The following is a 27767-nucleotide window of genomic DNA, read 5'->3' as shown; positions in this document are numbered from 1 at the left end:
GGCTTGCCTGCACATCAGAAAAGGCCCAAGGGTTAAAACATCAGGGCATAAGGAGAGAGTGGAAACAATCTACACGGTGATGGGAAATTCAACTGAACTTAGTTTTGCATTTCCTGGCCTTTAAAGGGAGATTCAGATTTCCATGCCAAAACTTGCTTTCCCCTTCCTTTTGATATTTTCACAGAACCTTTTTAAAGAAATTGACCTATACCAGTAGTTCTCAACCTGGGGTCCCCAGATGTTTTTGGCCTTCAACTCCCAGAAATCCTAACAGCTGGCAAACTGGCTGGGATTTCTGGGAGGTGTAGGCCAAAAACATCTGGGGACCCCGGTTGAAAACCACTGACCTATACCAAATAGGACCATTGATCTATCCAGCCCATAGATATTAACAGTGACTAGCATTACGTCTCCTGGGTCTCAGATAAGACTTATTTCCTGAGTCAACCAGGTTGAATTGCACAACCTCTGTACAGACAGCCCCCGAGTTACAAACATCTGACATATATAACTTCTAGTTACAAACTGGGGTCAGACAACAGGAAGTGAGAGGAAATCCACCTCTAGAAAGGGAAATCCATTCCTGTAAGAGTTATCATGGGAAAAAGGTGTCTCCACTGAAGTTTATCACTTTTTTTTGTTTCCAAAACAACCCAAAATGTTCAAAATCTACTTGTCCCAGGAACAGAAAGTGAGGCGAAATCTTCTCAACAGGGGCACAGACAACAAAACAAACATTACAAGGATGTTAACATTTCCCTATTCTTTTTTTTAAAGGCTGAAGTTACACTTTAAAAAATACCTGTTCTGGCTTGTATACAAATTCACTTTTAGATCCAACTTACAGACCTTAACTCAGGGATTGCACGTATATATTTGCTCTACCAATTTGCCACAGCTGTTAGCCAGCCTTCTCTTCTCCTTCCCAGCTCTGATCCTAACACCAGCTTCAAGTATCTAGTCCTCAGGTCTGTAGCTATTTTAACCAAGTTTTTTAAAATTGATCTACTCTGTGCCTCCTTTTTGTGATTTATTCAGTTTTTATTCAGTGATGAGCAGCCATGTTAGGATGAGACGCAACCACTGTGCAGGAAAGCTGAAGGTTTGAAAGTAGGTGTCAAACCACTGATGTTAAATAACAATATTTAAATTTAATATTTACAGAGGAGTGGTTATCCTTAAACAGGAGAAATCAACATTGTAGGTCTCGGTCCAGCAACATGAAGAGGGAGAAATGTGAGTCCATAGGAAAATTGAATGGTAACATGGATCTTCTCTTGCATGTTGAAGGCAGTCTTCTGACTTATTTTTCCACATATAGCAGAGACAAAGTTGCCTCTGGCAGACATCTGGTCAACAGTGGAACCTAGGCTGTCCTTAGGAGTGAGGTTCCATGTAGTCTCTTGCATTGCACTTCTTGGAGGACTTGCTGCCTTTTATTGGCAGTAAAAGGTGAGTGCGTCTTCCTGGTTCCCTCGGATGAAGGCGACAGGTGGATGCAGCCCCTTGGAGACAGTCTCAAGCCAAGCCATGTACAGGGCGCTTGGACAGACCCCTTTCCGCACCACAGGAAGGCTCCTAGAGGGCAAAGGAAACCAGAAGGGAATTACAAAGCACTGGCAATCACAGAATCCCAAAGGTGCTTTTAAGGAGGCCTAAAGCTCTATTTCACCCTATAGACCAGGCATGGGCAAACTTTGGACTTCAACTCTTACAATTCTTAATAGCTGGTAGGCTGTTAGGAATTGTGGGAGTTGAAGTCCAAAATGCTTGGAAGGCCCAAGTTTGTCCAGACTTTAATATTTAGGCCAGAGACAACTACACCTATGCAAAAATATGAAATCCAGGTTCATCTGCATATACAGGTCTGGAATTCCGAAGTACCCCAAATTCCAAAATTGTAGGTAGCTGAGATACTGACACCTTTGCTTTCTGATGGTTCAATGTACCAAACTTGATTTCTTGCACAAAAGTTTTTTAAAATGTGCAAAATTTCCTTCAGGGTAAGTGTATGGTGTCTATGCAACAAATGAATTTTGTGTTTAGGCTCTACAATACTTCATTGTGTATGAATATGCAGATACGGGTATTCTAAAATCTGAAATCAGAAATACTTCCGGTCTCAAAAGATTCTCAACCTGTATGTATTCCTTATAGAGTAGAATAGGAGGTGGGCATAATGTGATTAGGTAAAAGTAAAGGTTTCTCCTGACGTTAAGTGCAGTTGTGTCAGATTCAGGGGGTTGGTGCTCATCTCCATTTCTAAGCCGAAGAGCCGGCGTGGTCCGTAGACATCTCCAAGGTCATGTGGCCGACATGGAGTGCTGTTACCTTCCCGCCGGAGCAGTACCTATTGATCTACTCACATTTGCATGTTTTCGAACTGTTAGGTTGGCAGAAGTTGGAGCTAACAGCGGGCGCTCATTCTGCTCCCGGGATTTGAACCTGGGACCTTTTGGTCCGCAAGTTCAGCAGCTCAGCGCTTTAACACACTGTGCCACCAGAGGCCCCAATAATGTGACTGTTGACTAGTAATTCCTAGAAGCTTTAGCCAACATAGGCAATGAGGAGCAATTCTGGGAGTTGCATAGCCTTGGAACTGATATAGCCGTCAGCATTCCTGATTGTCTGCTAGGACATACAATTCAAACAACATCTTGGAGGGGTGAAATTTGATTGTCTTGCAATACTGAGCAAGAATAATCTAAATTCACACATCCTGGATTTAAGAGGTGATGATTCCTGAATCAAGCTACAACTGTAACTTCAATGTCCATCTGTCTTGTCATAAAAACTTGTTCCAAAAGGGAGAAGGAATGGGAGGAAAATGTGTGTATATGGATGTTGGAAGGATTGCCATACAAAAATGACTCCTCTATCCTGGAGCACCAACTAGTAAAAGATATGGAGTAACTCACATGACAATGAGGGCTGCATTTCGAGAGTGGTCCTGCAGGATCTCATGGAGGCGCATATGCTGTTCGGACTGGAAAGAACATTTTGGAAAACAAGGATGAGAGACTCGCAAAGAGGATGTCCATTCCTTCCCTTTTACTCATTACACCACTTAACTCTCAGGCAACGCACAGGCCCCTTCTACACTGCCATATAATCCAGTTCAAAGCAGATAATATGGATTTTATATGGCAATGTAGAAGGGGCCTCAGTATCTGCAAGAGTTTGGTTCCAGGACTCTGCACTGATAGCAGATGATTGAGTGCCAGGAATCATCTGGCACTCAGGTTGTTTTATAAAGAGGAACAAAAGAGCAATAAACAACTCAATTTTTTGGGTTAGTTTCCAAACACTTTCGTAAGTAATTGCAACAATAATTACTCTCTAAATGCTGTAAAAAGTAACAAGGACACGTTGTTAAAAGGTAATTTAAGCTAACAGTTAATTTTCAACAATTTAGCATTTTTACTCAAGCCCCAGCTTCTGCTAGAGCTTTCACCTCACAACCCAAAAATTTAAACTTTCTAAGGAAGGAGGGAACAAGAGACATGACTTTTCCTATCTCCTTAAATGTAGGTGAACGCCACCTGTGATGTGCTGACTCTATCCCGCAATGCACAAATTGCATCCCACAATCTTCTACAAAATGTTAAGGGGTTGACGAGAAGTTAACAGAAATGACTTAGTTGTTCTGTCACCATACAATGGAAATGGCACCCACAGAAGCCCCACCTTTTTCTTGTAGATTCTGAGGTCTTCATCTGTGACCTTCCATGGTGCTTCCATCTTCATCTCTTCCACTGTATCCACACCTTTCTGGCCCTCGTTGAGTCGATATGGGGCAATCAAGTCCTCAAATTCTTTGCGACTGGTGGGAAGAAGTCACACAAAAAGTGGTGAGACTAGAATAGTACAGGTGATGAGCAAAAGTGTACCAGAGAGGAAGTAGGCTAAAATGGAAATGGCAGCCATATGGCTCACTGCTAGAGTTGGCAGGTCTCAAGGCAAAAGCACTCCCTTGAAAAGTGTGTGCATATACATCCAACCATTCACATTTGCTAAGATTTGGGGCACAGGACCCCTATGAAAATGGAAAAACATTGAAGAAGAGAAAATATGTTTATTTTTCATGTGAAATCCCTCTATAGCAGTGGTTCTCAACCTGGGGTTCCCAGATGTTTTTGGCCTACAACTCCCAGAAATCCCAGTCAGTTTACCAGCTGTTAGGATTTCTGAGAGTTGAAGGCCAAAAACAACTGGGGATCCACAGGTTGAGAACCACTGCTCTATAGGAACCTCAAGGTTTTCTAGCACATCATTGGGATCAACTTCTGTTCAACACTGGGATGTGTTGGAGAACTTGGAGATTAATACAGAAAACATATTAATCAAATCCGTGAGTAATCAAATCCATTAAAAATTAAACTCACAAATGTGGTGGGCTGAGTGTATATTTCTCATTCATTAAACTCTCTATTTTTAAATTAAGTACCATTCTTTGTTGAACTGTGGTTGATGGTTGCTGTATCATGTTTAATGGTATTATCAGGAACTGTCTCTAATGACTCCAACAGGGCCAGCTTCCTGTGTCACTACAGGAGGTTATTCCAAGATCTCATATTTTAACTCAATAATAATAATAATAATAATAATAATAATAATAATAATAATAATAATAATAATAATAATGGTGATGATGTATATTCTACCTTTCATCTTTTAATGGGACTAAAGACGGTCGACAACTTATTTAAAGCAATATGAAAGCATTCATAAAAGTATAAATATAAGATTACAAACTAGCTTTAAACATTAAACAGTTACACAATCAATTGACATTAAAAGACATGTAGAGTGTGTGTACAGACCCACACAGCATTAGAAACATTAAAAGCCACACTTTGTTAAAAACCTGATGTCACAAAAATATTTTGACCTGCCGTTGAAAAAAGAGCAAGGATGGGGCCATCCTAGTGACTATAGGGCAGTGGTTCCCAACCTTCAGTCCTTCAGGTATTTTGGACATCAACTCCCAGAAATCCCAGCCAATTTACCAGCTGTTAGGAATTGTGGGAGCTAAAGTTCAAAACACCTGGAAGACCAAAGGTTGGAGCTGCTATTCTGGGGGAGAGTTTCAAAGTTTTGAAGCACCTACTGAAAAGGCCCTTTCCCTTGTTCCCACCAGAGGATCCTGTCCTGGAAACCCTACTATCTACCCATGGAACCGTTTTTGGAGAAAAGTGTGAAGAACCAGGGGATAAGGTTTGTCCACAGGTACTGACCTCGTCTCCTCAGGCCTCCACATGATTTCAGGCAGCACCACAACCTCATTAAAGCCCAAACGGAACTTGTTCAACAAAGACTGAATCCTGAAAAAAAGATGGGAGGGTAAGAAGTCTTGCTCTAGCTACTGGGATTCTGTAAGCAGGGAAAGTGACTTCAAAGCCCTACAATGGTGTGGTGTGGATATACTCCAGATGCTGTTGGGAGTGCAGTCCCCAGCATTCCTCACCATTGCCTATGTGGCTGGGAATGAAAGACTCTTAAGCTCCATCATTAGACTCTTAACAATATGAGGCAAGCCATCTGATTTCCAGGTCTGTGTTAGACCATTACAAGGTGATTTGCTTCAGACACAAACACAATGGTTCCCATAGCTTTCATAAATTGGGAACAAGGAATTTTGACAAGGGCAGCTTTTCCCATACCTCTACAGTCATGGCACAAAAAATTGAATCTGGCATAATTCTTCTAAACCAGTGGCTCTCAACCTGTGTGTTCTCAGATGTTTTAGCCTCCAACTCCCAGAAATCCTAACAGCTGGTAAACTGGCTGGGATTTCTGGGAGTTGTAGGCCAAAACACCTGGGGACCTACAGGTTGAGATCCACTGGTCTAAACCTTGTCTGTGTCAGGGGACCTCTCTTTAGTATGCATGGTGAATTACCATTGTATACAGCAAGACCACTGATTGGATTGCAGTTATATGAAGTCACAGGTATGACCAGATTCCAATGAGTTGCACCTAGAGATTTTAGAGATGTAGTCTATCTAGGGATTTATTTGGTCCTCTTAGGCAACTCTACAAAATTGTCCGGAGAACCTAGTAAATTCCTAGAGGCATCATATTTCCATATATGGATAAATGAAACTGCAGTCTCACTGTATTAAAAATTAACTTGGTGAAGCGATAATGTTTCATCTTTCAATCCAGACCCCTCAATCCCACCCTCTTACTCTTCTCTGTGCTCTTCAGCATTGGCGATCTGGCTGCTGAGGAAGACTCGGACTCTGCAGCGGCTCCAGCGTTTTCGGCGAGTGAGGAGGTAAGGAATGAGAAGGGTCAGCCCTGTGGGAACAGGCAAAGAAAATGAGTGGGCCAGGCTGAAAAATCATATGGCGGTTGTGGGCAACTGTTGGGGATAGATTCATTGCATCCCACAAGAAACGTGGAGTCAGGTACATCTGTCTTGTCCCCCACCAGCCTCCTAATACAATATCAAAATAATAGGAAGATCTTTTGCCAAATTCTGGGAAACCTTTGTAATACAGGAATAGCATTTGGGGGCAAGGGAGACCTCGTCCAGATAGCCACCTAAGGTGAATCTGCACTGTAGAATTAATGCAGTTTTACACCACTTTATCAGCCATGGCTCAATGCTAAGAAATCCTGGGATTTATTGTTTGGTGAGACACCATCTTTCTCAAGCAGAGAAGGATAAGGACATTGTGAAGCTACCATTCCCATGAGTTTAGCATTGAGCTGTGACAGTTAAAGTGGTGTATTTTTAACTGCATTAATTCTACAGTGTAGATCAGGGGTCCCCAAACTACGGCCCGGGGGCCGGATGCGGCCCTCCTATGTCATTTACCTGGCCCCCGCCCTCAGTTTTATAATATAATATTTTTATATCAGTTTTAATAATATAATATACTGTATATACATATAATATTGATAATAGTCTTATGTTATACAATATAATACTAATAATAATACCATATACCGTGTTTCCCCGAAAATAAGACAGTGTCTTATATTAATTTCTGCTCCCAATGTTGCGCTAGGTCTTATTTTTAGGGGATGTCTTATTTTTCCATGAAGAAAAATTCACATTTATTGTTGAACAAAAAAAATGAACATTTATTATATACTGTACAGCAGTTGTCATCACAAACCAGCATAAGCAGACAAACTGTGAATGCTATCAAGAATTTCTTGTTACTACCAATATTTCCATGTACAACACTCTATGGTACGTACATTTACCGATCCTGCATGCTCTGGTTTTCTGTTCGGTGGGCATGCTTCCAAACAAAAACTTTGCTATGTCTTACTTTCGGGGGAGGACTTATATTTAGCAATTCAGCAAAACTTCTACTAGGTCTTATTTTCTGGGGATGTCTTATTTTAGGGGAAACAGGGTAATAATATTAATTATATGTTATATATTACATATTATATAATAGTATAGTGGTATAGTTCAATATAGTAATATATAATGCTAATATTGTGTTATGCTAATAATATAATATATTGTATGTACATACAGCTGCTCTGAGTCCCCTTCGGGGTGAGAAGGGTGGGATATAAATGTAGTAAATAAATGCAGTAAATAAATAATTAATTTTAGACTTAGGCTTGGCCAAAATCTGACATGACTTGAAGGCACACAACAACAACAACAACAATCCTAATTAACTTGACTATCTCATTGGCCAGTAGCAGGCCCACACTTTCCATTGAAATCCTAATAGGTTTATGTTAGTTAAAATTGTTTTCATTTTTAAATATTGTATTGTTCTTTCGTTATTGTTGTTGTTGCACTACAAATAAGACATGTGTGCAGTATGAATAGGAATTTGTATTTTTTTTCAAATGATAATTCGGCCCCTCAACAGTCTTAAGGATTGTGGACCGGCCCTCTGCTTAAAAAGTTTGGGGACCCCTGGTGTAGATGAACCCTAAGATGTGACCTAGTGCCAGGCATGGAAGGCTCAAATTTCATGATAAGGAGAGATATAACCTTCTCCCATCTGTGTCATAGTTTTGTCTAGACTATTACCAGCAATGCCTACTTTTCAATTTAGTAAGAGAACTGATAGTAATATATCACTTTATGCTTTTTCTCAGTACTACAATATTCAGGCCAATCTTTCCTCTTATCTCCAGAGAATGGGCTACAAGCCTCCATTCCTCTAGAAGTTGTCCACTTTGGATAGAGAGAGATACATACCACCATCATCGAAGAGCCAATATATGTCAATGTTTTTCTTCTTCTGGTTGCCCTGGAAATAGGTCTCCAAGTGTGTATCAGATCCAACCACTTTGAAAGTTTCACCTGTGGGCAAGAGATAAGGAGGAAGTTTATGCAGATACACAATGTAGCCTTCTCATAAGATTATATCCCACCTTTCTCTACCCCGAGGGGGACTCAAGATTGCCTTTTACTAATCGTTTTGGAAGCTCCTAGATCTAAATCTAGCACACACCCCATTCAACTCCTTACTAAGGAAACAGACAGAAAGCCAGTAGATATCTGCTTAAATGAGTTCCATATTTGGAGAAAGCTGAGATATAAATAAAATAATACACAGCCCTGTTCATGCGGTTCATCTTCAACTCAACCTGTTAAGGCACGTTTCTCATTATTGTGGGGTTGGCCTTGACTCCAGAAGCCCTTAGAGCTTACAAAAAGTGTAGATATACTTGGTTGGCCACATCTGAGAATTTAACTTCTGCAGATCTGATTATTCATAGAATTGATTAATATAGTTCCTCTCTTTCAGTATGACTCTATGATTAATTTCTGCTGGAAGGTGACCACAGAGTTATACTGGAGAACCTAGAGCTTCCAAGAAAGAACAGTTCTCTAAGGATCTCTTGCTCTTTCAATACATTGTAGTGATCAACCTCCGGTGGAAGCTGACATAGAGTCTCACTAGAAGACCTGGTTCTCTGGTGGAACCAAGTCTAAAAGATGGAAGCAGGAGGCTCTGCTTACTCCAGGAAACTGTAGATGACTGAGGGTTCCCCATAGAGATCTAGTGATGAAGAGGAACCTGTTAGAGCAGTGGTTCTCACCCTTTCATCCTCTCTTTTGAAACTATAGCTCCCAGAAATCCCAGTCAGTATAACCAATCTCCATGGACTCTGGGAATTGGCCCAAAGCAGGTTGAGAACCCAAGATTGAAAACTATTGTGTTAAGGTATTAAAGTTGTCAGCCTTCAACTTAAGACATTATGTGCTGTGTGAAATAATGGTTTCATCACAAAAGGAAGGAAAGAGGATTCTGGGGAAGGACATGAAGACCTTGAACTTTCTCAGTGCTCACAAGCAGGGTACATGGGCATGACATTATAGTAGACTTCTCCAGGGTGCCTTCAACTTACGTCTCTGCCTCTCCCGTCCTATGGCTCCTTCTGTATCTTCAAAGCCCATGTTCACTGACAGGGGAGAGATGAAGACAGTTAGTCAAGCCACAGGCTTAAAAATAAAAGCAGTAGTGTTCATTAGATGACACATGCCTGAAGCTCTTAGCTCCTGCAGTCCTTTGGTGGAAGCTTATGTCATTTCTTTAGTTAAGAATAACATAGACTTATTGAACATGGTTTCAATTATAAGCAAAGAACTTTGAATATTATAGAATTGCACAGGAAAACTTAGTGATGCCTAAAGTAGTGTTCTCTCTAGAGCACACTACATAACCTAGTGTTTGGACCTCCAACTCCCAGAAGCCCTTACAAACTTGTCCAATGGTCAGGAATTCTGGGATCTGAAGTCCAAAACACCTGGGGGACCACAGGCTGTGCAAGCCTGGTCTAGACCTTCAAGACAATTCTATGGCCAACTTCCAATGAAGTTCTGCCAGAGGTTGTCAAAAGACTCTTACTAGAGGCCTAGAGAGAACACATCTGTAGGCATCACTAGGTCCCCTTGTGCCAATCTATAGTATGCTTTGGCCAGAAGACTAAGAATTTGTTCATTCAAGGTTATGTGAAAATAATTTTACATGGAGAATCCTGGAATAGATCCCGTTGCATACCGTTGTGGATCTACCATGCTTAACTAAGTAACCTCTCCTAGCCCAGCTACCCCAACATTGGACAGAGATATCATTCACCTATGTCCTTCATGCCCATTTTCCTCATGAAACGGACTAGACCAGGCATGAATTGTGGGAGTTGAAGTCCAAAACACCTGGAGGGCTGAAGTTTGCCCATGCCTGGACTAGACAGAGCCTTGGCATCTCTGGACATACTCACCTTGGGCCTTCACCGTCCGGGAAACATCCAATCCATCACGCATCCGAAGCACACACACTCCAACGCTCAAATCAAAACAATCACTGCAAAGAAGATTGGGAGAGAAAGGGTCAAGATTTAATGGTCTTTCATACCCTCCTAAAGAGTTAAAGATCTTCCAGCTAACATGGCTTGTTATCCTCCTCATTGTGAGAAAACCAATTAAACTGAACACCTATTGAAAACTATTTGCTAATTGAGACTTGTTCCTTGCACAAAAAAGTGATTTTTTGTATAAAAAATGCCTTTTCTGCACATAAAAGGGCATCTCAGTTCAGAAAACTGTCTTCTCTGAAATATTTTCTGTGACAAAAAAACCACCATGCATTTTTGTGTGCGTAGAATATGTAAGTCCTATATCATGAAGATTCTCAGACATCATAATTTCCTGATTCTTGATGGTCCCAGTTTTCCACCATTTTCCAAATATTTTTGAATATTCTGTCAATTCCTAACACACACACAAATGCACAACACAGTTCTGCTTCCACGGTGTTAAACTCAATCCAGATCTAGTCTATCAAACCAAAATGTTCCATAAAGAAACTGTTGTATGTATAATAATATAATGGCTCATATATTCCACCAGGTTGGATGGCTAGAATTCACATTTATGGAAGCATCCAATATCTCTGATGAATCTCATTCACAATCATGTTCCCACACTGCATCTTCCTATTGCTTCTTTGTCCAATCTGCATACTTACTGGATTATGCCCACATAATTCTCCATGTTTTGGGGAGAGTCAGTCTGCCAATTGTGCTTGTAACCCAAGACCACGGTGTTGGGTTTGAGGCGCCCCAGACCAGAAACCTGTGGGAAGAAGAGGCTGCTTTTAGCTTGTAGTTGAGTAAGGTGAAGAAGTCCACAAGGGCAAATGAATAGAGAGTTGGAAGGGGTCACATAGGCCATTGACTCCAACCCCACACACAATCCAGGAACTCCAGCTAGAGCATTTCCGGTGGGTAGTTCTTTAGCCTTTGTGAAGATACCTGGAGAATGAGGACCTTCTAGGAAATTGGTTTTATTGTTGAATCATTCTTACTATGAAGAAGTTCCTTCTAATGTTCATAAACTAGGAGACTAGGAGACAATGTAACAGTTTGCTTTTGCCTGAGCCTACTGGGAATGGCAAGCTTTTGCCTTGTCCTCTCCTCCTTGCTAACTACTTTTGTATTTTGCTTACTTCATTTATGATAAACTGCGTTCAGAGTACAAAGGAGGGAACAGTAAGGAGAAGAACTAGGACTTTCAAAGGCAGCAAAAAAAGTGGGACCTCCCAAAGTAACAGTTGCCTCTCCAGCCATGATACCTGCATGAGGCTTGTGGCTCCGGCTCTTAAGTTCCCAGTGGTAATGAAGTTGTAGAATGAGCGGATCTTGCGCGCATTAAGCCACCGGAGTTGTTCACTGTAGTTCTCGGCACATGAGGAATCATGTGGCTGTTGATAGAAAATGGGGGATCTGTTAAAATGACAGCTTCTCTATTGTCCTGATTCCCTCCCTTGCTCCTCTTCGCCAAACCCACAAAGCCCAGTCTGGAGGTAAACGCTCACCTCTGCCACATTCCCGCATATCATGAGGCTCACGGTTTTGGTGAAGGCAGCAACAAAGTCCACCAAGGCTGGGCGGAAGTTGGGTGGACCTGAGAGCACCAGGCATTGAGGTCTGTGAAAGAGGAAGGTTCACAAATCAGCCAGGAGGCCATAGAATCATGGGCACATGGAGCTGGAAAAGACCACAAGGACCATCCAATCCAACCCCCTGTTAGGCAGGAAGATACTCCCAACAGATGACCATCTAGCCTCTGCTTAAAAATCTCCATAGAAGGAGACTCCACCAAGTCTGAGGCAGCCTATTCCAGTGCCAAACAGCTCTTTAGGAAGTTCTTTCTAATGTTTAGGTGGAAACTCTTTTTCTGTAATTTGAATTCAATTTGCTCAATAGAGCAATAGATGGGGACCAGGCTACACTATGGACAACTGTTAACATTCAAGACCATTGTTTAAATCCCTGCTTGGTTATGGAAACCCACTGGATGATCTTGGGCAAGTCACCTTCTCTCAGCCTCATTGCAATGAAATGTAATGACAAACCTCCTCTGAATAAATTTTGCCAAGAATATACTAAGACAGGGATGGCATCCATTGGCATCAACTTAAAGGCATTTAACAATATGGGTATACTTGATGACTTGGAAATGGAACATATGGTTACTTGGAAAAAGCAATACTAAAGCTTTGTTTGTGATTTCCCCCTCTGCCCCATTCCATGACAGCAGTCATTACTTGACATTAAGATAATCAAATAAGGAATGTTCATTGGTGAATCAGGAGGACTAAGATACACTGATCAAAAGAAAGTTTACATTTCAGGCTGTCACCCTAAATATACTTGCTCAAAAGTAAGCCCCAGTGAACACAATGGCCGGAATCCAATTACTAGTCTTAACCAAACTCATTCAATGATACGGTATGTCAACACGTATGCAAATCCTGTTGATTCATGGGGTCTAGATGGGATTAGCAGCTGGATTTGAGATAGGAGGACTTTCATTTGAGTAAACACAATTGTGTTGCATCTACCCATTCCTTATCACCCAAGAAGACAAAGAGACCAATGAAACCCCATTGAATACATGGTAATGTTCAACTTACCGGAAGTTTTTGACATGGTCTTCCACATCACTCAGGCTCATAGCATGCGAGAGGGCCATTTGGTAGGAACCGGCTTGCACCGAGGATCCCCAGTTCACCTCTTGGGGGAGAAATGGGGGAAACACGTCAGAAACAAGTTCAGCTCCGTTCTTCCCACCTTCTCTTCAATGCTCATTCAAAAATAATGATTATGGAAACTTGGATATGTTACTTCACCCTCAGGAAACATTTCACTACGCAGAAATCTGCCTCACATTGGGATAGCATATTTACCCACACAGCTGAGAGATGGGGAAATGAACTGGCCAGTTGCTTTTCTGTAGGTCCCCGAGACATCCCCCAAAGCCCATATGCTTCAATTTTGTTCAAGTGCTGAAGAAACCACAACAAAATGTAATGTTTGGGCTTTGTTTGTACCCAAAAACCCACTCAAAATGGATGGGAAAAGGTTGAAAATCAGCTAGAAATTAAGCTAAAGCAAAACATGAAGTTTTGTTTTAACTTCATTTATATGTTGAAATGGGTTCCTGCCACTGATATTAGCTCAACCCTGATCTAACCTACCCTCACTTTTTAGGGTGGCAGAAAAAGTATTTATCCTTGTCATCTCTCTGATCTGTCTAACTCAATGGTTCCCAACCTGTGGTCCATGGACCACCAGTGGTGCCCAAGAACTTAAATATGGTCCGTGGCCTCACCGTTACTACACCATTGCAATGAGAGTGACTAGTCTTGTGAAACCCTCTTATAGTGCAGATGCAATGGGGCGTTGGGAGGGGAGAGGCTGGCTACCCACAAAAGGCACAACAACAAGCCTCCATGTGGCACCTGGAAGTGGGGGTGCCTTGGTGTCTTTGTTTTTAGTCCTGTTTTGGGGATTTTTTGGGTGCCGATTCAGAAAATTGCATTGGATAGACCACATCAACTCTAGATTATTAAATATGGTGTTTTGTGGGTGAGCAGATGGTGATTACTGGATGGCATATGTTCTACATCAGAAACTAGAGCTGATGTGGTAAATCCAATGCAATTTTCTGAATCAGCACCCCAGAGAATCAAACCAAATCTAGGTAAAGGTAAAGGTTTTCCCCTCACATTAAGTCTAGTCGTGTCCAACTCTGGGGGTTGGTGCTCATCTCCATTTCTAAGCCAAAGAGCCAGCGTTGTCCATAGATGGCTCCAAGGTAATTTGGCTGGCATGACTGCATGGAGGGCCATTACTTTCCCGCCAGAGTGGTACCTATTGATCTACTCAAATTTGCATTTTTTTGAACTGCTAGGTTGGCAGAAGCTGGGGCTAACAGCAGGAGCTCACCTTGTTCCCCAGATTCAAACCACTGACCTTTTGGTCAGCAAGTTCAGCAGCTCAGCGGTTTAACCCACTGCGCCACCCAAATCTAAACTGAATCTAAAGTTGACCAAAAGCTGATTTGTAACCCTTTTGGTACTAATGTTGGAAAGTTGTCCCTAGTCAAAGTGGTCCCTGGTCAAGTGGTCCTTGGTCAAAAGCTTGGGAACCACTGGTCTAACTGAAGCTCCCAGGGACTGCATTTGAACAGTAGGCCTTTGATCAATAAAAAGTCTCCCACCTCCTTATATCAGGCTCAACCAAATGGCGGATGATGCACTTAGTCAGTTAATTGGTTGCCATGTTTATACTCTTTACAAAACCATGGTGACCAAGCGTTACGGGAGCTGGAGTGAGACATATCTGGAGAGCCCTGGATGGGGACCAAGGTTGCCCCAACTCCTTCGCTAAACAGGAAAGTGGCTGTGGATTCTAGTCAGCTTCTCTCTCACCTGCCTCCACTCTCCCCAAAACCCAAAAGAGAAATCCTTGGCTTTTCAGGTTTAACTCCAGCCAGCCTCACCAGGTTTCTTGTAGGTGACATACGCCAAGCTGACAAAGATTATGCCAACAACAATGAGGGCCGACCACCAGTTCAGCAGGAACATGATGACCACAGAGATGATGGCTCCGAAGAGGGCTGTCCACTTGCTGAAGTAGCGGAAAGAGGGCCGCCAGCCTGGTAGGAGGCAGGAGAAGAGTTCAGAGAGAGCGTTGCATGAGTTGAAGGTGTTTAGGTATTCACAATGCCCAGAACAAACCCTAATTTATCATATCCTGGGTCAACTCTCACTCAGATTCAGAAGGAAAGGATGCCAAACCCCTTCTGAACAAACCCTGCTAAGAAAACCCTGTGCCTTAGGGTTGCCATAATACAGACAGACAGAAGGTACTCAACAAGGGAAGAGGAACACAATTTAAAGGTGTTTTTTGTCATGTCAGAAGCAACTTGAGAACATACTGCAAGTCGCTTCTGGTGTAAGAGAATTGGCCATCTACAGAGACGTTACCCAGGGGATGCCCAGATGTGTTAGCTGGGAGGTTTCTCTCATCTCCTTGCAAGCTAGAGCTGACAGATGGGAGCTCACCCCATCTCGCAGATTCAAACTGGTAACCTTCTGGTCAGCAACCCAACCTTCAGGTCAGCAGTTCAGCCGGCACACAGGTTTAACCCATTGTGCCACAGCGGCTCCCTATCTAAAGGTGATGACAATACGGCTTCTGAAAGTAAATGGGACATGCAAAGCAAAACATTTGGAGCTGAACTTTGTCCTCAACAAAATCTAAGCCATCTTCAAACCTGATCTAGTAATCCTTCCACCAGTCAGAACTGAGTAAATCCAGTTTGCTGAGCAGCTTCAGGGCTGGTCTGTCCTACTCAGTTTAATCTCTTTCCAATCTACTCAGAGTGCAAGACCTTCCCATTCACCCGCCCCACACTTCAAGCTCCCAGACAAATTCATTATCAGTGTGGTCGCTGCACTCAATGTGTAACTGGAATAATGGCAAATTCCTTGTCTGTTTACTTCCACTGTTTACTCTTTCCACCACACTTCCTTCCCCTTTCTTTGTATCCTACACAATCTGGAACCTGCCCCCATTTGCACCCAGGTCAATTCATGTGCAATGTATTAGCCAACATATTTTAATGTTTCCCTCCGAAACAATTCTGCGCCTAAAATATTAGTTTCTGTTGGTGACCAAACATTTCTTCCTTTGGTGATCCCAGAATTTCTAGGAGACCAGTCCAGGGGAAGATTAAAATCCTCCAAGTACCAGCATATTGTAATGGTTTGAGTGCTGGACTAGGGTTCAAATATCAGCTCAGGAGCCCCGGTGATGCAGTGGCTTAAACCCTTGTGCTGGCTGAACTGTTGACCTGTAGGTTGGTGGTTCAAATCCGCAAATATAAGATGAGCTCCCGTCTGTCAGCTCTAGCTTGCAGGGATATGATGGTAACACATCTAGGCATACCCTGAGCAACATCTCTGTAGATGGCCAATTCTCTCACACCAGAAGTAACTTGCAGTATGTTCTCAAGTCGTTTCTGACACGATTAAAAAAAACAGCTCAGAAAGAAAAACTCTACTTTCAACAAGTCAAACTCTCTCAACATCAGAAGAACAAATTTTGCTAAGAAAAAAATGTGAATTTTTGGTCCACCTTACATCAGAAATGACTTGAATGTACATATACAACAATAACAAATGCCATGCCCTCATTTGAAAGGTTCTACATCTTAACTGGCTTCAAAATATCATGTGGACACTACTATACCTACTTAGGATCATACACTCTTAAAGAGCTGGACGGGATCATGAGGGCCATCTAGTCCAACCCTGTGCCAGTGGAGGAATGCATAACTACAGCATTCATGAAAAATCCCCATGCAACCTTCAAAAAAAGAGAATCCACTACTACTTTGCACCATGAAGCTGCCTATTCCACTGTCAAATGGTCTTTACAGTATGTAGGTAAAGGTAAGGGTTTTCCCCTGACGTTAAGTCCAGTCATGTCTGACTCTGGGGGTTGGTTCTCATCTCCATTTCTAAGCCAAAGTGCCGGCGTTGTCCGTAGCCACCTCCAATGTCATGTGGCCGGCATGATTTCATGGAGTGCCATTACCTTCTTGCCAGAGCGGTACCTATTGATCTACTTACATTTGCATGTTTTTGAACTGCTAAGTTGGCAGAAGCTGGGGCTAACAGCGGGAGCTCGCCCCGCTCCCTGGATTTGAACTGCTGACCTTTCGGTCAGCAAGTTCAGCAGCTCAGTGGTTTAATCCACTGAGCCACCGGGGGCTCTTTATAGTAATAATAGTAATAATAATAATTATTATTAATAAATCTTTATTTATATCCCGCTTTTCTCTCTCACGGGACCCAAACCAGCTTACAACATATTAAAATCACATAAACAATTATCAGAGTATGCTGTATGTAGGATATTTGTGTTGTTTAAGTGGAATCTCTTTTCTTGTAATTTGAATCCACTGGTTCTTGTTCTGGTTTCAAAAAGCAATTAAACAATCTATAGATTTAAAACGATGTAAGAGCTCATTAAAAGACAGGATATGAAAAACAACAAACCATTAAAAGCCCACTGCAGTCAGTTTGCGAAAGCACCCATGCTACCTAATTCAGAAATCTTGCAGAAATCTCAAAACTTGCTTATGTTTATTCAACAGTGAATTGATTGCCTTGAAAAGTGGTGGAATCTCTTTCTTTGGGGGTCTTTAAATGGACATCTTTTTAGGCACATTACTTATACATTCCTGCATGGATTAGATGGCCTTTGTGGTCTTTTCCAACTCCATGATCCCATCGTTTCACATCAGAGCACCAACACAGTGTCCACGCATCTTTTTTCCTGCATCCCACCCCAACCATTTCCAGGATACTGTCCCACCACCATTGCCTTACCTGGGGATTTGGTGATGGTGGCATGGAAGCAGCTGAAATTGATCAGGGCGTAAGAGCACAAAAAGAAATTGGAGATGATGGGTGCAATGGTGTTCAGCTCAGCTGGGGAGGCAAAGAAGAGGAAGATCAGCAAAGAGGCACCATCTCCCAACACAGAAAGAGATGGGAAGAAATGTTCACTTGGGTGTACCGATCAATGTGAATGTGCTCACTTATTTTCAAGTAGTAGTAACTTCTTGTTTGTTTCGTTCCATGGTACATTTTCTCTTCCTTTACACAATTTGTGTCCTTGGTCATTAAATTTATTAAAATATTCCTATTCTAAAGATAATACTGCTTCTCACCTACTCCTTTGCCTTCATCTCACTTGCCATTCTTCTTCCCTTAAGCAGGAAAGATCTCACTTACCAATGAGGATGAAGGCAACTGCCAGGATGAAAGTCAAAGCGTAGGCTCTCAAGGGCTCCTGGTTCTTTCCGTATCCCTTGGCGAAGAAGCCGATGAGAGGATAGAGGTTGTCCTGGCAGAGACACTGTAAGAAAAAAAATGAACCAATATAGATAATTCTAATCTTAGGCTTTGCCAACCTGGGTTGATATCTGTTTCTGCATGATGAATACAGCAGGACTTGCAGATGGATTGGCACTGTCCTAGTTCGAAACCCACTATTCTTCCATATTCCTTGGGATCAAACATATTTTGATCTTGAAAGACAATATTAACTCTTTGTGCTCCTCACACAAAAGAGGAATATTGTCAGCCCTCCACATTTCCAAGTTTAACTTCTGGGGATTTGATTCCTCACAGGTGTGAGTAATATGGTCTCTCTAATAATCTCTAGGTCAGTGGTTCTCAACCTGTGGGTCTCCAGGTGTTTTGTCCTACAACTCTCAGAAATCCCAGCCAGTTTACCAGCTCTTAGGATTTCTGGGAGTTGAACAACAAACATTTGGGACCCACAAGTTGAGAACTACTGCTCTAGGTCCTTCAGTAACATTCTTCAGTCAACTTTGGCAGTGATTGGCAATTAAGTCTCATTGGAGGACCTGGAGATTCTTGGAAAGGCATTTCTTTGGGTTTTATTCATGTTTTCCACTTCCATTTAGGTCTTGTTCCCCAAATCCTCATGAATGTGGAAGACTGATTGTACTTGGGGACAACCAATGGAAGTTATCAGGCAGTAGATTCTGGATAGATTCAAAAGGTAGCCATTGCTGTCGTATGCCTTCAAGTCATTTACAACCTATGGTGACTCTAAGGTGGGTTTCTTAGCAAGAGTTGTTCAGTGGGAGTTTGCCATTGCCTTTGGCTGGCTAAATGAGGATAATTTGAATAAATTAGTTGTCCATGGCTAATAGGTAAAGGTAAAGGTTTTCCCCTGACGTTAAGTCCAGTCATGTCTGACTCTGGGGGTTGGTGCTCCTCTCCATTTCTAAGCCGAAGAGCCTGCTTTGTCTGTAGACATCTCCAAGATCAAATGGACAGCATGACTTCATGGAGCACCACTACCTTCCCGCTGGAGCAGTACCTATTGATTTACTCACATTTGCATGTTTTTGTACTGCTAGGTTGGCAGAAGCTGGGGCTAACAGCAGAAGCTCACCCCGCTCCCCGTATTTGAACTGCTGACCTTTTGGTCAGCAAGTTCAGCAGTTCAGCAGTTGAATCTGCTGCACCACTGGGGGCTCCTCCACCTCTAGACAAAGATCCAAATCCTGGTCTAATTGTCCTTCATATAAACTACCTTTCCCCAAGTTGGTTGCCTGAAGAATCCCAGAATCTTTATTTCACCTCCCCTGAACCTTATTGTCCAACATTTTCTTGTCCAGGCCAAGGATGCAGGCTATATTATTGTTGAGTCAAGCTGGAGCTACAGTTGATGTTGAAGACAACGTGGAAATAATAATGGAGGCTGGGAACTGGGGATTTTCCTCATCAAAACAGTAGAATATAGTGGTCACTACTGTGTTTACATCCCCATTCTCCTCTTCAGTCTCTTTCTCCAACGTACCTGGAAGACTTTGGGGGCAGAGACGAGGCAGGCCAAAGCCGAAGAGAGGGTGGCAGCAAAAATCCCAGCTGTGATGAGAGGGCTGAACGCTGACACCATGCTCATGGTCTAGAGAAAAGCAGGGAGATCAAACTTTAGGAAGGAAACCTGCCTCACCTTCAGAAGCTTTTATGTTCACAGTCAGGTCACTATTATTGTCATCCAATGAACATGTTAAAGAGCATACCTAAATTGCAGGCTTAATGCTGTTTGATGCCACTTTAACTGCTATGGCTCAGTGCTATGGAATAAGGGGGTGGTCCAATGTGGCATCAACATTCCTTGGCGAAGAAAGCCAAAGATCTTGTAAAATTACAGGTCCCATGATTCCATAGCATTGAACCATGGCCGTTAAAGTGATGTCAAACCGCATTAATTTAGCTGCACCATAAGATGATCAAAACAGGATACTAAAAGAGATAAAAGCAAGGTAAGCAAGGCAAAAACAAACAACGGAGCTCGCCTAATGCTCCTGCTCATAGTATGACCTTGTCCCACACCATAAAACCCACTGAAAAAGGGATCCTGGCTTTTCCTACCTGGTAATCATTGGCCAACCCATATTCGCAAGTTCCAGCCAAAGTGCACTCGGTGAAGTTCCACCCGTAGTTACAGCCCAAGCCGGCGCATTCCCCACCGGTGAAATTGCCAGCTCCCAGGGTGTCGTTTATGCTGCCGGTCGCATCGCGGATCACACAGGAACCTGGGGAAAAAGAGAGAGAAAATACCACCTTGTAGGGCTAAGTATCTGGGGTTGCTCTATGGACTCCCTTTGCAAACAGTAGGCTCATTACCAATGGTGGCAGCAATAGCCAGGTATGTCAACGTGGTCAGGAAGATGGCCATGAGAGTCCCTTGGGGGATGGCCACTGCTGGGTCCTGCAAAGAAGGGAGAAAGAGAGAAAGAGTCAACTATATTTATCCAGCAGGCCCTTGAGATCTTCAAGGGTTTGGTTCCAGGACTCCCTGTAGATAACAAAATCCGTGAATGCTCAAGTCCTATTATATGCAGTGACATAAAATGGTAACCAAATGTCAGAGAGAGCCTGAAGATCTGTGAAATATGAAGTCTGCTTTTGCTTGAGCTTACTGGAAAGGGCACGATTCTTGATCCTCCTCTCTCCTCTGTTGCATTAATGTAGTACCATGAAATAGTTTTACAAGGTCTGTGGCCTCTGCCATGTAGTGCTGGTGCCTCACAAAACTACAACTCCCACAATTCAATAGTGATGAGTCATTGGAGTTAACGTGTTGTCCAACTGCATCCTTTCAATGGTGCAGACACACACTAAAAACAAGGTGGCATCTCCTTCCACTTCATATATAGAATTAGAGCCGCAGTGGCACAATGGGTTAAACCCTTATGCTGGCTGAACTGCTGACTTGAAGGTTGATTTGCTGATCTGAAGGTTGGTAGTTCGAATTAGTGAGATGGGGTGAGCTCTTGTCTGTCAGCTCCAGCTTGCGGGGACATGAGAGAAGCCTCTCAACAGGATGGTAACACATCCCGGCATCATCTGGGTAACGTCTCTGTAGACAGCCAATTCTCTCACACCAGAAGTGACTTGCAGTATGTTCTCAAATCGCTTCTGACGTGATAAAGAAATATAGAAGTCATACATAGAAAGGACTGACAGTCCCATCCACACACCTTCAGATCTCCTGAGATATTGGCACCAGCCAAGATCCCTGTAGCTGATGGGAAGAAAATGGAGAACATGCCGAAGAAACTTCCAGTTTCACCTCTCCACTCGGGCCCAATGTTCTCCAAAAAAATGTCACCTATGAGTAAGAAAAAACGGAGTAAAACAGTCTAGTGAGCTATCCAAACACAGTGGGGAAGAAGTAGACCACGAGGAAATGTTGTTTTGGGGCTACAGCTCTTACCACGATAGCTGAAGTAGCCTTTGGCCATCCGCTCCGGCGAGGCTGGGATCAACGTCCCAACGAAGTAGTTGACGAAAGAGACCATGATGACGAAGAAGAACACAACCTGAGCCTGGAAAAATGTACAGTATAGATGAACTCCCACTTTCTCAAAGTCAGAAAAATGCAATGGAAAAGGTTCCATTTAGGATTGCCATAGGTCAGAAAGGCACACAACAAGGACATATTTCAATCTGTGCTTTCAAAAGAGCCAATTATTATTGCACCCCAAGGCTCCCAGATAACCCATATTTCAGCTCTAACCACTTCATTTAATTCCTTCCTTGGAAAATGACTATAAATTCAATTGTCGTTTTCCTTCTCTTACCTTCGCCTCCCATTCCATGCCAGCCAGGGCAATGCCCATCAAACCCGTGATGGTGATCACACCCACAATACGGATGTCGTTTACAGGATCACTCATGATTGAATCAGTCTCCTGTTGAAATATAATAATGGAGGTGAGAAAGAACTCAACTGTAGAACTAATCCACTAAACTGCTTTTCCTTGAAGTGTTTTGCTTGGTCCTCACCGGCCTCAACTTCATTGCCCAGTAGTAACAGAATTGACAGAAATGCCACCTTAGCCAGCACTTACAAACCCTTTTTATTCTCATTCCCCAGATCAGTTCAAATCAATTGAATATTTCTCCAAATGGAATGTACCTCTCCATCGTTCACTGCTTGTGCTATACTGGGCCTACTGCCAAAAAATGTGATTGTGTCCAAGATCCAGATTCAACCGAGACTGGAGGGCCCATCTATACTGCCATATAATCCAGTTTCTGAATCCAATTTATCTACTTTGAACTGGATTATATGGCAGTGTAGACTCATATAATCCATATAATCTGGATTCAGAAACTGGATTATATATATGACAACGTAGATCCAGCCTTAGTGAGAGAAAGATGAATGCTAGCAATAAAAGAAAATGATCCTACTCTTTACTTAGTGTAATATTGCTAAACCACTTGAAGATTTTGACTATAGCTTGTGAGTAATAATTAAGAAAAACTCAGTGGAAATGGCAAAAAAAAGGATTCCTGAAAGCTAGCCCATGGCAGAATGCTATAGAATTGAAGGGGTTGTATGTGTTGTCAAAGGCTTCCATGGTCGGAATCACTGGGTTGCTGTGAGTTTTCTGGGCTGTATGGCCATGTTCCAGAAGCATTATCTCCTGACCTTCTACCTACATCTATGGCAGGCATCCTCAGAGGTTGTGAGGTCTGTTGGAAACTAGACAAGTGGAGTATATATGTGTGTGGAATGTCAAGGTTGGGAGAAAGAACTCTTGTCTGTTGGAGGCATACGTACCACCAGGAGGTCCTTGACTGTTTCTGAGAATCCCACCACATGCATAGCCACTGCGACAGCGTTGGCAAAGGAGAAGAGAAGACCAATGGAGCCACCAAGTTCTGGTCCCAAGCTGCGGGAGATGAGGAAATAGGTGCCTCCTGCAAGAGAGGCCATTTAGGCATCAGTCACTGCTCAAGGCTAGCCCTTCCATCGCTTACTTATCTAACTAATTTAATTCTCAGTTTTCTCCCAAAGTAGAACCCAAGGCAGCTCATTAAAATTTTAGAAAAAATTAAAATGCAAGTATAGAAACAATAAAAGTTTACAATTGTTTTTTCAAAGGTACAGAAGTTAAAAGAGTAAAGAGCATGCGCCTGCTGGGTATGTGTAGCTTTGGCAGATTTGTGTGTATAGCTTTCGCAGATTTAACTATTCACGGAATTAATTAATATGGTCTTTCTAGGAATATTTAGATCCTCCTGTGTTCCTTATGGCCAACTTCTACCAGGTTTTGGTGGACCTACAGGTTCCTAGAGATGTGTTCTTTCCAGATTTAGAGAAAGTGGGTTTTAAAAAATTATTTATATTTTAATATTTATATTTTAATTTTTTCTCTACTGAGAATTGTTTCCTATCTTGGAAATTCTGTGCTTATCATTCATTCAGTTTTATCCAATCATGTCCCTAGAACAGGTCACCAAAATGCAGAAAAAAGACCTCCAATCACTAGACTTCTACAAGTTGGATATGGACTTCATGAATGTGCAAAATTGTGCCAAAAATTGGGTTTCTTGGAAATTTGCTTACCTGCTTTGACTTTGCCATTAGTGGAGATGGCTGAAATGGAGAGCCCAGTGATGCTGGTCACTATGGAGGACATTATAATGATCAACCAAGTCAACCCTGAGGAAAGAAAGAGAAATCCATGGCTTGGAGGAAGCATCACCAGGTGACCTATGTTATACTTCTCTTTGAACCCATTGAACTCAGTTTTTTTTAAATAATCCAAATTTCCTTTCCAAAGTACCCAAAATTCTCTATTTGCTCTCCAGAATCTCGTGATGAATATGTGTCATCCTTGAAGGAAACCTTTAAGAAGTTCTCCAGAAGGTTCAAAATGTTTTTTGTTTTTTATATACTATGCAATGTTTACCTGACCCAACTGTTTCATATGTGAATACAGTGTTAATTTCGAATGAAAGGTTTGCTGAAACATATTGAACTGCTGTTCATTTTTGTGTAGGACTATCTATATTTTGTTTAGGACCCTATCTCTACTTTGCCTTGTTATTTCTGCTTCTGGTACCAAACTTGCAACTAAACAAGTCATACCTAGGAATACATCAACTTTGTCAATTGAAATGTACCTCTGTAGTGCTATAATTGTGTTGAGCCTGTTGAAAAAGATGGTTAATTAGCACAATTTTAATTCCAAAACTTCCTATATTGGAAAAAAAAAACTCTTACCTATCCCAGCCTGAGCAGTTATCCATGGCAAACGGAGATAAAGGATCACACCCCAAATGTTCAACATGCACCGGATCTTTGGAAACAGAACATAAAACTGAGAACTCCTTATGTTGGTAGATTACATAATAATGGGAGAAGACAACTCAGTGGCCATCCATATGGCAGAATTATAACAGTCTGACACCACTTTAACTGACATAGATCCATCCTATTGAACCTTGGAAGTTATAGTTTGCCATGGCACCAGAGCTCTCTTACAGGCAAATATCTCAGAACACTACCAATCCAAGAATTAAGAATTCCATAACATTGAGCCATGGTTGTTAATATGGTGTGGAACTGCTATGATTCTGTAGTGCGGAGACAGCCTGCCTTTATTCCCAATTGTCTCCACAATTGGAGGTCTCACCTTGCTCCTCCTGGTTCTAATGCAGGCATGGGCAAACTTGGGCCCTCCGGGTGTTTTGGACTTCAACTCCTACAATTCCTAACAGCTGGTAAGCTATTAGGAATTGTGAGAGTTGAAGTCCATAACAACTGGAGGGCCCACGTTTGCCCATCCCTGTTCTAATGCCTTAATTCATTTCATTTGCCAACTTTACCATGACTCCGGTCACCCAACCAAAACGGACAGGTTCTGTTTCTGGTTCTTCGTCAGCTTCCACATCTTTGTCTTCCCCATCCTTGGTACTGGAATCATGAGACGACTGCATAAATAAAACAGGGAAAAGGGGGAAGGTTAAATACACTTCTGACTATTCTGAGAATATATGACATTTCTCAAAACGTGGCAAAAGTTGACCGCAGAAGATTGGAAGACCTAGAAATTCCTAGAGAACTGAGGTCTCAGAGTCATGCTGGAGATCCTAAAGATTCCTAGTGAGAACATGTTTATCACATTTGCGAATATCAAACCCACAAAAATCAACCCCCAAAACGTGGAAGACTGACTGAAATGCCATGCATGGAGCAGAATGAGCTGCAAATACATTGGGAAAATCCTGAAATAGTAAGAACAGAGAGCACATTTTTAAACTTACAGTTGGCTCTCCATATTTGCAGGTTTCACTTTTGTTGATTTAATTTGTATTTTATCTCTAGGAATCTCTACATCAGGGGTCCCCAAACTAAGGCCCGGGGGCCGGATGCGGCCCTCCAAGGTCATTTACCTGGCCCCTGCCCTCAGTTTTATAATATAATATTTTTATATCAGTGTTAATAATATAATACATATAATATTGATAGTAATATTATAATGTAATACAATGTGATACTAATAATAATATTAATTATATATTATATATTACATATAATATTACTAATAATATTACAGTATAGTGGTATAATCCAATATAGTAATATATAATGCTAATATTGTTCTATGCTAATAATATAATATATTGTAAATACATATAAATTGTAAGCCGCTCTGAGTCCCCTTCAGGGTGAGAAGGACAGGATATAAATGTAGTAAATAAATAAATACATTTTTGACTTAGGCTCGCCCAAAATCTGAAATGACTTGAAGGCACACAACAACAATAATCCTAATTAACTTGTTGGCCATAAGCAGGTCCACACTTCCCATTGAAATCCTGATCAGTTTGAGTTGGTTAAAATTGTTTTTATTTTTAAATATTGTATTTTTCTTTCATTGTTGTTGTTGTTGCTATTGTTGTTTTTGCACTACAAATAAGACATATGCAGTGTGCATTGGAATTTGTTCGTTTTTTTTTAAATGATAATTCGGCCCCTCAACAGTCTGAAGGATTGTGGACCGGCCCTCTGCTTTAAAAGTTTGAGGACCCCTGCTCTACATTCTCCACTGTGACTCAACAGTCAACTATTACCATAGGGTTGTGAAAGAGGATCTAGACATCCAAAGAGAGGATACTTCACAAGGCGTTTGTAGATCCTGCAGTGTTCTTCTACTGGATCCGGTAGAAGTTGATCATAAAGTTAAATTGGAAGACTTATAGATATCCCTCAAGTAAAGAAATACTGTTTTTTTATTTATATTTTTTCCATAAATATTTGCCATAATCAAAACCTGACTGTAAAAATAAGTAGGTCACCTCTGCATGAAGACAACTAGCATTAAAAAGGTTGGCTGATAATCTTTTGGACTTTTAAGGGTTTTTCCCGGTTAACATCAGAAAGCATTTCAAAAGTAGGCCTGATGTTATCCTCCAACGCAACTCTGGGGTGGATGCTGACCTAGGTATTCCATATCGATTAAATATGCAAATATTAAATATGCAAATAATAACCAATCCAATTTATGTTATCATCTCAGATCGGGACTGAACATTGGAGCGCAGGTCAAAGATAGCACTGGCTAATAAATGTTCTGGTGCCTCCAATGTTAGCCCTGTCTCTGGGTATATTTGACCTGCGGATTCCAAAAACAGTACCAGGTTTCCCCTGTCAGCTCTAGTTTTTGAGACACAGAACATATGGCATATACCACTGTTCATCTGTTTGCCATAGAAAATAAGGACAATCATTTCTAAGCAACTAGAGCTGATGTGGTCTAACCAATGCAATTTTCTGAATCAGTGCCACAAAGAACCTCAAGAACAGTCCTATGGAACCAATACAACAAGAAAAATCTATAGTTCAATAAAATGACCCCCAAAAATCAGATCAGAGGAAGGCTAATATGGACTCGTGTCTCACCGGTTCTGCGTTTCTGAGCATGTCCAGTGATGGCCGGACTTTCCGACGCCCGGGTGGTGCTGAGTTGGCATAGAATTCATACCGCGGGCAGGCATCAAATGTGGTCTCATAATCCGGTGGGGCCAAGCCATCTTCCTCCATCTGAGAGGCAGCTGTGATATCCATGGGGACTTTGGGCTCAGCGTTAGCTTGATCCGTTGGGGGCCCATTCTGTTGCTTCCGGATCTTGAACGGCCCCAGTGAAAAGACAGTTTTATACGACTCTGAGTCCTCCATGATCTGATTTGGGTTGTTCTTGTCTCCTGTTAGGAAACAGACAGAGGACAGTCCAGTTAAAAGCTATGCCTAAAGTTAGTTGTGACTCAATTGCTCCTTGATTCAGAAAGGATACATCTACACTTACAATTAATGCAGTTTGATACCATTGCATTGCCATGGCTCAACTGGGCGTTGAGGTCTGGTGAAACACCAGCACTCTTTGGCAAAAAAGAGTAAAAGATCCTTTGAAACTTCAGCTCCCAGGATCCCATAGCATTGAGCCAAGGCAGTTAAAGTGATGTCAAACTGCATTCATTTTACAGCAGTGGTTCTCAACCCTCCTAATGCTGTGACCCCTTAATACAGTTCCTCATGTTGTGGTGACCCCCAACCATAAAATT

At 41.9% G+C, this 27767-nt stretch overlaps 1 protein-coding gene across 1 annotated transcript; it reads right to left on the bottom strand.

Moving 5' to 3' along the window:
- Nucleotides 1–890: 890 nt before the first annotated feature.
- On the bottom strand, nucleotides 891–27532 carry LOC100566888 (solute carrier family 12 member 3). Its single transcript, XM_016995397.2, has 26 exons — nucleotides 27109–27532; nucleotides 25032–25136; nucleotides 24427–24502; nucleotides 23767–23862; nucleotides 22978–23117; nucleotides 21989–22099; nucleotides 21622–21733; nucleotides 21386–21516; nucleotides 20529–20613; nucleotides 20274–20437; nucleotides 19696–19803; nucleotides 18093–18216; nucleotides 17685–17786; nucleotides 14786–14941; nucleotides 12915–13014; nucleotides 11814–11925; nucleotides 11571–11699; nucleotides 10965–11071; nucleotides 10219–10301; nucleotides 9346–9399; nucleotides 8189–8293; nucleotides 6192–6303; nucleotides 5238–5324; nucleotides 3688–3823; nucleotides 2919–2986; nucleotides 891–1578 (listed from the first exon to the last, which is right to left on the bottom strand). The coding sequence occupies exons 1-26, from the start codon at nucleotides 27382–27384 to the stop codon at nucleotides 1437–1439; spliced, it is 3021 nt and encodes a 1006-aa protein (XP_016850886.2). The 5' UTR covers nucleotides 27385–27532; the 3' UTR covers nucleotides 891–1436.
- Between the last annotated feature and the right edge of the window lie 235 nt (nucleotides 27533–27767).

Source organism: Anolis carolinensis, chromosome 6 (genome assembly GCF_035594765.1).
Source record: "Anolis carolinensis isolate JA03-04 chromosome 6, rAnoCar3.1.pri, whole genome shotgun sequence".
NCBI classification, from domain to species: domain Eukaryota; kingdom Metazoa; phylum Chordata; class Lepidosauria; order Squamata; family Dactyloidae; genus Anolis; species Anolis carolinensis.
The sequence above is the reverse complement of the archived record's forward strand: the minus strand, read 5'-3'. Positions and strand labels throughout refer to the sequence as shown.